This window comes from Peromyscus leucopus, chromosome 1 (genome assembly GCF_004664715.2).
Source record: "Peromyscus leucopus breed LL Stock chromosome 1, UCI_PerLeu_2.1, whole genome shotgun sequence".
In the NCBI taxonomy this organism is placed as follows: Eukaryota; Metazoa; Chordata; class Mammalia; order Rodentia; family Cricetidae; genus Peromyscus; species Peromyscus leucopus.
The window spans coordinates 145,254,229-145,265,854 of NC_051063.1; the positions used below are offsets into that span (position 1 = coordinate 145,254,229).

At 49.7% G+C, this 11,626-nt stretch overlaps 1 protein-coding gene across 1 annotated transcript in view; it reads right to left on the reverse strand.

The window, feature by feature from the left end:
* The window catches only part of Igf1r (insulin like growth factor 1 receptor), a 292,337-nt gene extending 286,677 nt beyond the window's left edge, over positions 1–5,660 (reverse strand). The window contains exon 1 of the mRNA XM_028872783.2: positions 5,090–5,660. Coding sequence (XP_028728616.1) covers positions 5,090–5,183 — 94 coding nt within the window. The 5' untranslated portion in view covers positions 5,184–5,660. The remainder of the gene's footprint in view (positions 1–5,089) is intronic.
* Between the last annotated feature and the right edge of the window lie 5,966 nt (positions 5,661–11,626).

Below are 11,626 nucleotides of genomic sequence, written 5' to 3' on the forward strand. Positions count from 1 at the left end.
TTGTGTGCTTTATGATTGAAAAAAAAAATCTTTTAAGGTATTATTGCCTGTTCATCTCATTCTGACCTCTCATACTTTTAAAAAAAAGTCCATTTTTAAATCACAAAAAGATCTGCAATTCTGAACACTTCCTAATGATTATCTCAAAGCTGTGTCAGCAATGTATACATGGAGAGCCTCTGAAACTGGTCCCGCCTTTCTAGAAATTTGAATCATGCCAAGCAACATCTATGAAAATACCTGTGACTAATTTTTATTTTGTTTTGATTTTGAGACAGAGTTTCACTATGTAGTACAGGCTGCCCTCAAACTGGTGATCCTCCTGCCTCAGACTCCTAAGTGCTAGGGTTACAGGTGCATGAGCGCGCCCTTTATACTAAATGCACAGTGTTAACCACAACTGCCACACCAGTGTTACAAAGACGCCTGATTAGATAGACAGATACCGTTTGCTATGGTCTATGGTGAAATTCCAATATGAAGGAGCCTGCCACAGGGTAACAACATGTAGCACTGGCTGCCCACCATACTAGCCAAGCCTAGAGATGTTTTAAAGGGCCTTTAAAATGCACCCCATCGTGGATTTGAACCGGGTGCTGCACGCTAGGTCTGGAGGGGGGGCGGGGATGTGCTGATTTTTCAAGTAACTTCTTTTCATGTAAATTCATGGAAAGTACCCCAAAGACAAAATCAAGGAAAGTCCTTTCTCTGTTGGTGAATTCGGTACCTAGTACTAGTTCGGTTTTCCTGCAGTAGGTTCCCACTAATCACTGGCTAGATTCAGTTCCTGGAAGCACATTCTTACAACCCAAATGAAACCAGATTAAAGGAAACAAAAGTATCTCAAGGGCTCCGGGGAAAAGGAAAGAAGGAAGGGAGAGAGGGAGGGAGGGAGGGAAAATGATACAGTTGATGCTCATTACTGACCTACCTTGCAACAGTAACAAGGGCAGGAAATATTTTCACCAGAAAATAACTTTGAGACAAAAGCTAAAACCGAATGCAAACATTAATTTCTATGTCTGTTCCTATAGAAAAGGCAAAGCACATTTAGATCAAGGCACAACAGTTTAAAAACAAAACCCTTTGACTGTACTCTTAAATCTTTTGTTCTAAGGAATTTTAATTTTTCATTTAATTTTTTAAGGCAATAGGCTCCTAAACAACTGTAGCCAACCAAGGTCCATCTACTCAGATTGTGGAGTATTTAAGAAATAACATTTTTAAATAAATAAATAAATAAAAAGAAGCAGTTCTCCCTGTGCCATCACTGCTACTTGTAGTTAATACAGGAGAGATGAACTTCCTTTCCTGCTCAAAACAATGTATTTATTTCTTTGTTGGAAGACTGTAGACACAAACAGGCCCCTTGCCTGGGCTCCTAACCCCTACAGACCGTCAACTTAGACTGGGTTTGAGGACTTCTACTGTCAAAAAAAAAAAAAAAAAATCACACTGTCATTAGCATACGAGTGCTGATGTTTTAAATTCGATCTCTCAATTCCCAAGCTAAGAATGAGATTCTTTTTTTCTCTGTTTGTCCATTTCTTGCCTGGCATCCGATCCCTGCTGTTACAGCTTCATTATCAATTTGTCGTATTGCACTAATTCATGGATCTTAAAAGCTCACGAATTTAGAAAAGAAACAACAACAACAAAAAAAAAAAAAAACCCAACACCAACCTGCATTAATGTTTACTGAATAATCTTAGTCAAATCTTATGTCCTAGGTGGCACAATGTATTCTTCTCAATCTTTGCAATTAAAAAAAAACAAAAACAAAAACAAAAAGGGATTCAGATGTTATCCCATACCCTGAGACAACTATGTTCAAACACACAACTCAATGTTTTTAAGTATATTCAAAGTTGTATAACCTTCACTGAAAACTGAGGTTAGAACATTTTCATCACTCCCCAAAACACTCCTGTACCCTTTAACAGTCACTCCCAGGTGCCCTCCCCAACACCTGGGGATCAATTTCCCTGTCTCTATGGATTGGCTGAACATTTCATATAAATGGGAGCATAGGAGATTTGGTGTTTTATAACTGACTTCTTTCTCTAATTTGTAATATTTTAAAGGCCTCCCTACTCAACCCTGGCATATTGCAGAGAGCTGTTCTTTTCTAATCCTTTAGACAATTCAAACATACAACCTTTAAACTTCAAGCCCTGACCCCACCCCCCGGGGGGGGGGGGCTTGCCCCTATACCAAGTACAGTGGACTTGCTATTCCTTGTAGAAAAACCTAAACTGTAATTTGCTATTTAGGTTCTTTCAAAAGTTCTTATTCTGGGTTCTCCTTCCGGCGGGTAATAAAACACTAACTCCTCTAAACACCCACATTTCACATACCTCCGATCCTCTGACAATAGGATGTTACCGTGCCCTCAGCAGAAAGAGGACTAAATCCTTTTTAGGAGAGGGCCACAGGAACTCTAAAGTGCATGTTGATTTTCAAAACAGAAAACAGTCCTAGAGTATCTATCTGGCGTGCCACTCATCACTCCTAAACTCCCTTGTTTAGAAGCTCAGCTCAGCCTCCTGCTACAAAGCAAACATGTCTGCAAGGCTGCCTTTACGTCAAGAAACTTCCACAGCCCCAAGTTAAAGATGAAAACACCCCACTGCTGTCACACTCCCAAAGAGCCACCAATCCCTAAACCTAATACCAGCAAGTGAACCTGCATGGTTCCAAAACTGTCTCGGCTGGGACCCAGGGACTTACTCCCCAGTTAAGTGGTCTAGCACCTTTCAGACTAAAACTCAACGGCTGTTCTATGTTACCCATAACCCTTCAACTGTTTGTTAAGAGGAAGGAAGGGCAGACAGACTTGAGTCGGGACTTCAGCAGGCCCTAACCAGGATTCCGGGTACTTTCTAGCCAACCATTACACTTCAAGAAGCCCCAGGAAGACCTTGGTCATCACGGGATTAAAAACAACACACATTAAAATACTCTTCTCCTGCCGTCCTTGTTCTGGACAAAGACTATTCTTCATGAAGACCCAGTCCCAACCTGTTTCAGACAGCCCGAGAAGCAAGGCCATCTCTGCTACTTTGCATTTCAGAACTTGTACTATTAAATAACAAAAGTAGATAAAGTACACAGTTCAATAGGATGCCATAGTAAAATGGCACTCATTCCTAGAGTCTTCTAAACCATATTTAGTCCTTAAGGGCTAGAAATCCTCCCTGCCCCCCAAACACCATCTAAACGCCTAGTAGAAAGGAGCCAGAAGCCTTTCGCCCAATCCAGTGTGCTCAAAGTTTGGAAAACAAAGGACAGGAGAGCCCAGATTTGTGGGTCGGCCCCAGTCTGCGCAGTAGACTCCAGACAGTAAACAGCTATAGTTCCAAAAAGTTCTGCTCGTACTCCATCGTGGACATTTCTTAAAAAAGGTTCAAGAGTTTGTTTATAGAAACTGCCTTTGTTAACTACCCCAGTAGTGGGGCCGCACGCCCCGCGCAGCCTCCATCGGTCCCGTTCCCCCCCCTCCGCCACCCCCCCCCGCCCCGCGCGCGCGCTAACTCCTCAAGGCTCAACCGTGATTTTTCGAAGTTAATAGGCACCACCTGCATACATTCTGCAACCATTACTCATCCGCACTCCCTCACCTCCCCAGCTTAAACTTTTAATCGTGTTCAAAATTACTGTACCATCTCAAAAGTACCAGTATGCCACACTGTTTTTCTCGAGAACAAACCCCCTCCTCCCCCTGCCTCCTCCTGCCACTGTGGAGAGTTCTCCCTCCCAGAGACACCCCTCCACACTCCTACCCGACACCACCAAAACAAAAGCTATCAGATTGCAAGCGATAGCGAGCCTGGAGCGATACTGCTTATTAAGTATGTACAAAGGAAGTGCGGGGCGGGCGGGGGGGTGGGGGTTGGCAGTGCAACACGACTCTGGCCACAACAAAACCAAGGCCAGGGCTCCGAGCTCGCAAAACAAAACAAGCACCCCTCTACTACCACACTGCAGATCCTGACGCTTCCCAAACCACCGCACACGACACCTCTCCCCCGGGCCGGGAGTCCCAGGTGTCCCCTCGTGGTCGTGTGACTGTGGATGCACCTAAACCCGCGCTGAGAGCACATGTGTGGAAAAGCACGTCCTCGGCTCTGCGCATGGGTCGATGCCCCTACCACGTCTGTCTTAGACGCTTTTCGGAAGAGGTGTCCAGGGATGGGTAGAAACTGAGAGACTGCCCAAGGACCCTCTAAGTTGGGGACCCAAGCGTCCCACCCCCAAAGCAGGAGTCTGAAGAAGGTCCCAAGCTCACACTTCCCTAGGGAAAGTCCGGAAGTACACCCTGAACCCCAGAGCCACATCGGACAACCCCGAGTCACCAAGCCATGGGGGAAGAGGGTACTAGACGCCCACTGGCTCATAAGATGCGAAAGGCCAAGAACCCGAGGAGCCTGATGGGTCAAACAAGTTGGGCGACAGGAGGCCGCGCCGTGATGTTTGGAAACGTGTCCTGGGGCCGCGAGGCCTCCCCACCCCGCACCTCCCCCTCAAGGACAACTTGCACCCCGTGGGGCAGGAGGCTCCCGCTCGCCGCCCCGGCACACACGATCTACCCCAGCCGCCACCCGTGAAGCCTCCAAAGGTGCTGTCACCGTGGTGCGCTGCGCGGGATGGGCGCTGGGTGCGGAGAGGCCCGCGCGCAGGGGTGGGGAGAGGCGAGGGTGGCGGGCGGGCGTGTGGGGGGGGGACCCAGGCCCACCCAGACACCAACTTCCCCACCAAGTGTCCACGCGTGGGCTGCCCCCGAACAGCCGGGGAGCAAGTGCTGCCCACCCACCAGGCCACGCGCGGGACAGCGCTCCCGGGACAGCGAAAGAGAAAGCCCCGAGGCCCTTCCCGCGCGCGGATGCGCTGAGAGCCAGGGCCGGTGGGGCTCCCGAGCCAGGAGCCCGGGCCCCGCTCCTCTCCGGCCTTCCGGGAGAGCCCCACCCTCCGCTCCCGAGCCCCGGAGTCCGACAGCTGCGCCCGTGGCAACTGGGTTTTCCCAAACAGGGCGCAGCCCCTCGGAGGAAAAGTTCCCGCAGTGGCCGCGGGCGGCGGGCAAAATACTCACTTTCTCCACTCGTCGGCCAGAGCGAGAGCGCGGCGGAGAGAAACACGAACCCCCACAGCGAGGTCGGGGACCCTCCTCCGGAGCCAGACTTCATTCCTTTTATTTGGGACGAAATTCCCTTTTCTCAAAAAAAAAATATTAAAAAAAAAAACAAAAACAAAGAAAAAAGGAAAAGAAAAAGAAAATAGAACAAAAAGGAAAAGGGGAAAAAAAAAGTCTCCAACTCAGTCCTCACTCTCGTCCAAAAACAAGAGCGCAGGCGACGATCCTCGGAGGGCGGCGTGGAAAGGGGAGGGTGGCGCGAGGCGGCCCCTCAGCGCCGGCAGCAGCGGCCCACGGCGCGGCGGAGTCGGGAAACCGGGGCGCGCCGGGGCGGGCTGTCGGCGTCGTCGGCCTCCATTTGCAAACCCAGAGATGCAGAAGAGGGGGAAAAACTGTACGGAAAGAGGAGCGAAGCCCAAATCGCCGCCGGCGAGGACAAACGCCCCCCGATGCCCGGAGGGAGCGACCGCCCAAGCCTCCGCGGCGGGAGAGCGCGACGCAGTTGGCGAGACTGGTCCGAAGTCCCGGGCGCGGGCGAGGCCGGCGAGGGGTAGATATGCGGAGTGGAAATGAATGAGCGGCTCCCCCTCCTCCGGCTCCTCCTCCTCCTCCTCCTCCTCTGGGCTCCGCTCGCCGCCGCCTCCTCCCTCAGCGCCGCCGCCGCCACCGCCGCCGCCGCCGCCGCCGCGAGCTCCTTCCCAAATCCAGGACACACACAAAGCGGCGACCGTGCAGCGCTCAGCGCTCCCGCCGCCCCGCGTCGGCCCCCGCCCGCCGCCGACTCCGTGCGCGGGGGCTCCGGCTCGCTGAAGGTCAAAGCCGAGCGCGCCGCGCGCCGTGGAGCTCTCGCAGGCGCGGGAGAGGCGTGGAGGGTCCGAGGAGCGGGGCCGAGGGTCTGCGAGCGCCAGGCGCGCCGGGACAGGCTCGCGGGCGGCTTCCCTGTCGCTCGCCTCTCTCGAGTTCGCCCGGTGCGCTCGCCCCTCCTCGGTCCCCCCCCCCCCCCCTTTTTTTTTTTTTTTTTTTTTCCGCTCAGCGGAGTTAATGCTGGTAAACAAGAGCCTCAGCCTCACCGCGCCGCCGCCGCCGCCGCCACACACTGGGGGCTCAACGCGCGCGCTCTCGGGGCCGCGCACACGTGCCCGCGCGCACACTCCAAGCGGCCACAGCCGCAGTCCCGGCGCGCCGAGGGCCGGGCCCCGACTCGGCAGGCGCCAAGAGCCGGAGTCCGGGATCGCAGGGACGTGCGGAGCGGAGCGCGGGCGTGGGGAGCCGGGCTAGGGAGGCACCGCCCCCCCGCGCCTCCACCCGCGCTGGCCCCCGCGCGCACACACTGAGCCACGCGCGCGCCCACGCTTCCGCCCCCACCCGCACTGCGCCGGCCAACCCTGTACGCACCCTCCCCTCCCGCAGGACTCCAAAAAACAATGCCCTGGGCGCCGGTGGGACTCGGTGGCCCGGGAGGCAGCAGGGCGGGCGGGCAGGCGGGCTGCGGGCGCGGTGGGCGGGGAGTGCGGCCCCGAAGCTTCATTGAAAACAACAACAGCGCGGTTGGAGAGCGCGCCGGCCCGCTCTGTGAAAAAAAAGAAGCTTCATTGTTTCTTGCAGCTGTTGCAAAATAAATAAATAAGTGCATGCATGCGGCATTTTTTCGCAGCGTGGTGGAAAGCCCGGACGCGGCGGGAGGGGCACACCTGGGGGAAAGGGGACCCCCGAACACTGCTACGCAGGGCACTTTCCACGCCAGGCTTGGGCACCCGTGGCGGGGCTCCCCGGGTGTTCCGGCGCTGGCGCGCAGTCGGGAAGCGGACAGGGCGCGGTCCGCGTGGCTCTTGTGGGAGCACGGCGATCCCACCGCGGGCCCCGAGCCCTGGAAAGGGGACCCAGACAGGCGGCCCCTCGTGCCCAGGGCGCGTCTCGGCGACGGCCGCCAGAGGGCGCGGCGGCCGCCCGGGAGGGCTGGCTCAAGGAATGTCGCCTCCCTCCCTCCGGGGGAGGAAATGTGGGGGCCCCGAGTCGGGGACCGACTCGGCTGGGTCGTGCTGGCCGGGCCTCCCATCCCCATCTCACTCCCGCCCTGAGGGCGCTGCACCGCATCTCTCTATTCCAGGCTCCACCACGTGGGCAGCTGCGGAGAGGGACCGCAGCGCGTGCCTGGCTGCGGGAACCCGGAGCTGGGGGGCGTGTCCGAAGGGTTCCCAAGGAAGGGATTGCGGGCGGGTATCCCGACCCAGACACGTTGTCCGCCTCGGGTCCCGACCTAAGAAACGTGTGGCATTCACCCGGGTTCGGTCGCCACTGCAGAAACCCACCCGCACCTGCCTCAAATCCCCCTCCCCTCGGCGTCCCCCGAGCTTCATTTGATCCGTAAGTGACGAGAAACTAGCACCAGCCCAAGTCTCCTCCGTGTTTTTTTCTCGAATGTGCCAGAGGAGAGGTTTCCCCAAGACGAGGCTTCCCCGGGACTGCCATCTAACGAACAAACACTGCGGAGGCCAGGTCCTCAAAGGGGGAGAAGCCAGCAGCAATGGCTGGACAGAAGAGTTTGAAATACGTGGACTTTTAAAAATAGTGATTGAATCACGTGTCGCCCTTAATGCGGTCGGGCTTCATGACTCAGGCTAATTGATATCCACGATAAATAAAAAGATGGCTCATAAGCGTTGTGGATGTCTGGATCAAATAGAAGTGTTTTTCTCGTAAACAGTCGGACTGTCTGCTTGGTGTAGAGGACCCGTTCTGTAGCAAAGAAAGGTTTCTTTCATTACTCGAATAGTAGAAGATTTCGGCATTGCACTTATGCATCCCATCTTTCATAGGGGATTTTTATTAAATTTAGAGCTGAAAACAAATCAAAAGCTACCGTAAAGGAAACTAAGCCCATGTTTTTCTGTATCGTCTGAATCAGTTTTTCCCTTGGAAATTGTGGGCTTATGTTCAGTGAATCGGCTGTATAGAAGGAGCATTTAAAAGGAAAGAAAGAAAATTGTACATGTAGGGTTGTTTTGTTTAGCTGGAACTTGCCTTATTTTTTTAAATAAATTGTTTCAGTTTTAGATGTTCCTGAACGTTAAGAAATAGATATATTAGAACTTTAATTTATCATGCATCATTTTAAAATATAAATTCAGTCTTCTAATTTTAAAGTGTTTCTTCAGAGCATTCCCTTGCATCGAAGGGAGTCTTAATACTTTCAGCCTCTCAGCATATAATTCAAGTGCAAAGGAATAGCATTAGATTTGATTTCAGAATGTTTTGATGCATATTTGTAGAATAAGTCAAAGTTTAGCAGTGATTCTTAGGTTTGTGCAACATAAAATCTTTTAATGCAATATGTTTTTAATATTAGTTATGAAAATGAATATACATTTGTCCCTGACAACATAAGTATATAAAACAAAGAGAAGTAACAGTTATTTGTAGGGGAAGCCTTTAGTTGTTTTGTTTTGTTTTTTAACCAAAAAGAATTTTTGTGAATTTTTAAATATTTTCCGAAAGTATTGGAAGTCAACAGGATGACTACTTTTAGACAGAGAAGTTGAGTGAAGATGAGCTGAAACTGACCTTGCTTTGAGACTTTAACATTGAAAAACATGTTGCTTTTCACTCTCTTTGTGATTACCTTCTGCCTACCCCATCAAACTTACCTTTCCTCAACCCTGGAAATAAAGACCTGTTTGCTTTACGCCTACAGGGATGGTGACGCGCACGTTTTGCTTTACACCATTTTCCCCAGGCATCTTACACATTCTCCTTTTTTGAGCAGAAATTGGTTTCTTGTTTTCAAAATATAAAAATATTTTTTCACTTGATAACTGCTTCAGATCTAATTATCTTGTTGAATGTCCCAGACTCCCAAAATATGTGACATGTATGCAGTGAACACATGAGACACAGCCCAGATTAACTGACAAGTGTTACAGGTAATAAGGTATGTTGTGATCAGTTTACAGAATGAAATCTTAATCCACAGCAAGGGGGTGAACTATAGCCTCCGATAATCAAGGGCAAGGTCTTCCAGACAGAATGTTGAGAGGACTGGAACTCAGGTTCCAGAAAGCCACACAGCATTGACACCATTTTAATGAAACTCTTGAATGCAAAGAAAAAAAAAATGGAAAGTTTTTTTTAGCAACTTTTAGCAAAATTCAGTACATGGTTATATAAATAAATATATCAATTATATAAAGGATGAATGAAGGGTATTTACTCCCTTGGAGAGAAGAGGGGCATCCCCTGAGCACACACAAAATTCCTGCAAATATGGAGGATTTACAGACTTCCACTTTATGATTATACTTTATGACTAACACATGTTCCAAGAATTTTTGCATATATTGACTATTAAAGAAAACAAAGTATGTAACAGATCTCAAATTTTCCAATATAAATTTTCTGGGTTTAAATTTGTTTTGTAAACAATTCAGAAATATTTTTAAGGAAAACTAAAATGATGTAATTAATTTAATATTGAAGAATACATTTTAGAAGAATGCATACTCATACTATACCAATACCTGAAGACAAGAACAAATCATAAAATGAAATAAAAGAATTCACTTCATAGGGCAACTGGCTTCATTAACAAAATCCGTATTGTGAGAAGCAAGACGGCAGTTTCCTGTAAGGTTAAACATGCACCAAACTTAGGATCTAGCATTTCTACCCCTAGCTTTTAATCAAAAGCAATAAAATGTGTTCACAAAAAAAATAGCTATATGACAATGCTGGTAGCCACTTTATTCATTATATTGAAAATCTGGAAACCACCCAAACATATTTCAGAGGGAGAATGAATAAACAAATCGTCCAGCACAACACTACCTAGCAATAAAAAGGAGCTAACAGCTAATCCATGTGAAAACATGGACAAGTCTCAAGAGCAGAATGTATAAGCCAGACACAAAAGAATACATACTGCATTAGACCATTCAAATGAAATTCAGGAGCAGGCAAAATGGATCTATGAAACCTAAACCCAAATTGGGCTCATGGTTACCCTTGGTGGGTAGGAGGAGGAGCTTCAGTTCAGAAGAAAAAGAAGCAAAGGCACTTTCTGGGGTGATGGAACCGACTATCTCCAGTGGGTTACTGTTTGTATCAGCACATGCAATTCACCAAACCATCAAGCTGCACCCCTTCCACACATGAACTTCATTATATGTGATTGTGTCTGAATGTAAATGTTGAAGAGGGCAGTGAGTATGTTGAAAACTTTACAGTTGTTCAAAAGAAAGAGGAGAGAGAGGGGGGAGGGGAGGGGAAGGGAGGGGAGGGGAGAGGAAGAGGAAGAGGAGAGGAAGAGGAGAGGAAGAGAAGAGAAGAGAAGAGAAGAGAAGAGAAGAGAAGAGAAGAGAAGAGAAGAGAAGAGAAGAGAAGATTAACCCAGTGCTGCTTGGTTCCAACCTCCCTGCCCAGGCTGTCCCTATAGATGACCATCTTTTAGCAGGACCTCTGTTGCAGACCTCCCACAAGAGCCTTCAGCTATGGACCACAAGAGCCTTCAGCTATGGACCACAAGAGCCTTCAGCTATGGACCACAAGAGCCTTCAGCTATGGACCACAAGAGCCTTCAGCTATGGACCACAAGAGCCTTCAGCTGTGGAAGCAATCATATTGTCTCTACAGAGAAGTCTAAAGCACCAAAGGTGTGATGCTGTAGCTGGTTCCTGTCCCCACACGGCCATAAGCAACTAGGGATGTGTTTGTGCTTGAGATTTTCCTTTTCCCTTCCCTTTTTCTTTTTCTTTTTCTGCTTTTCTCTTTTCTCTCTGTCTCTGTCTGTCTGTCTGTCTGTCTGTCTGTCTGTCTGTCTCTCTCTCTCTCTCTCTCTCTCTCTCTCTCAAAAGGGTTTCACATAGCCCAGGCTGGCCTTGAACTCCTGATTCTCCTGATCTTTTTGCCTCAGCCTTCCTAGTGTTGGGTTTACAGGAATGCGTCATCACACCCAGCTAATTGACAGACCTTTCTGTTTGGGGTTTCACTGTAACGAGCCAGCTTTCGAGGCACAGATGCTTTACTCCTCCATGTAGAGATTATGGAGAGCATTCATATGAAGCCAGGCAAGAGGACATCCTCCTAGAGATGCTTTCAGCACCCGGTTCAGTGAAATTGCAGTGAGGAAAGTTCATAGAAAACCCAGGCCTGGGCTGGGAGTGACGGGTATCATTGGGACGGTCATCGATCCAAGGTGGAGATGCTGTGGCTTCTGTGGCTACACACTGCCTTAAGCACAGTACTTCACAGGTTGGCATGAGGGCACCCGACTTGAAAGTGGACATGATTCATGCCCCACATGATAGTCTGAGGAAATGAGCAGGCATACACAGGCATACCCCGCCTGTCTGTGAGTGCAATCTTCTTCAGTTGTTATTTGCAGGGGTTCGTGCCAGGGATGGGTGTACCATCATGTAATTAACTTTCAGACATCTCAATAGCAAGGATCCCTGCAAGGCAGACAGTGCAAGAGATGCTTCTTCGATGATGCGGGGCACCTTC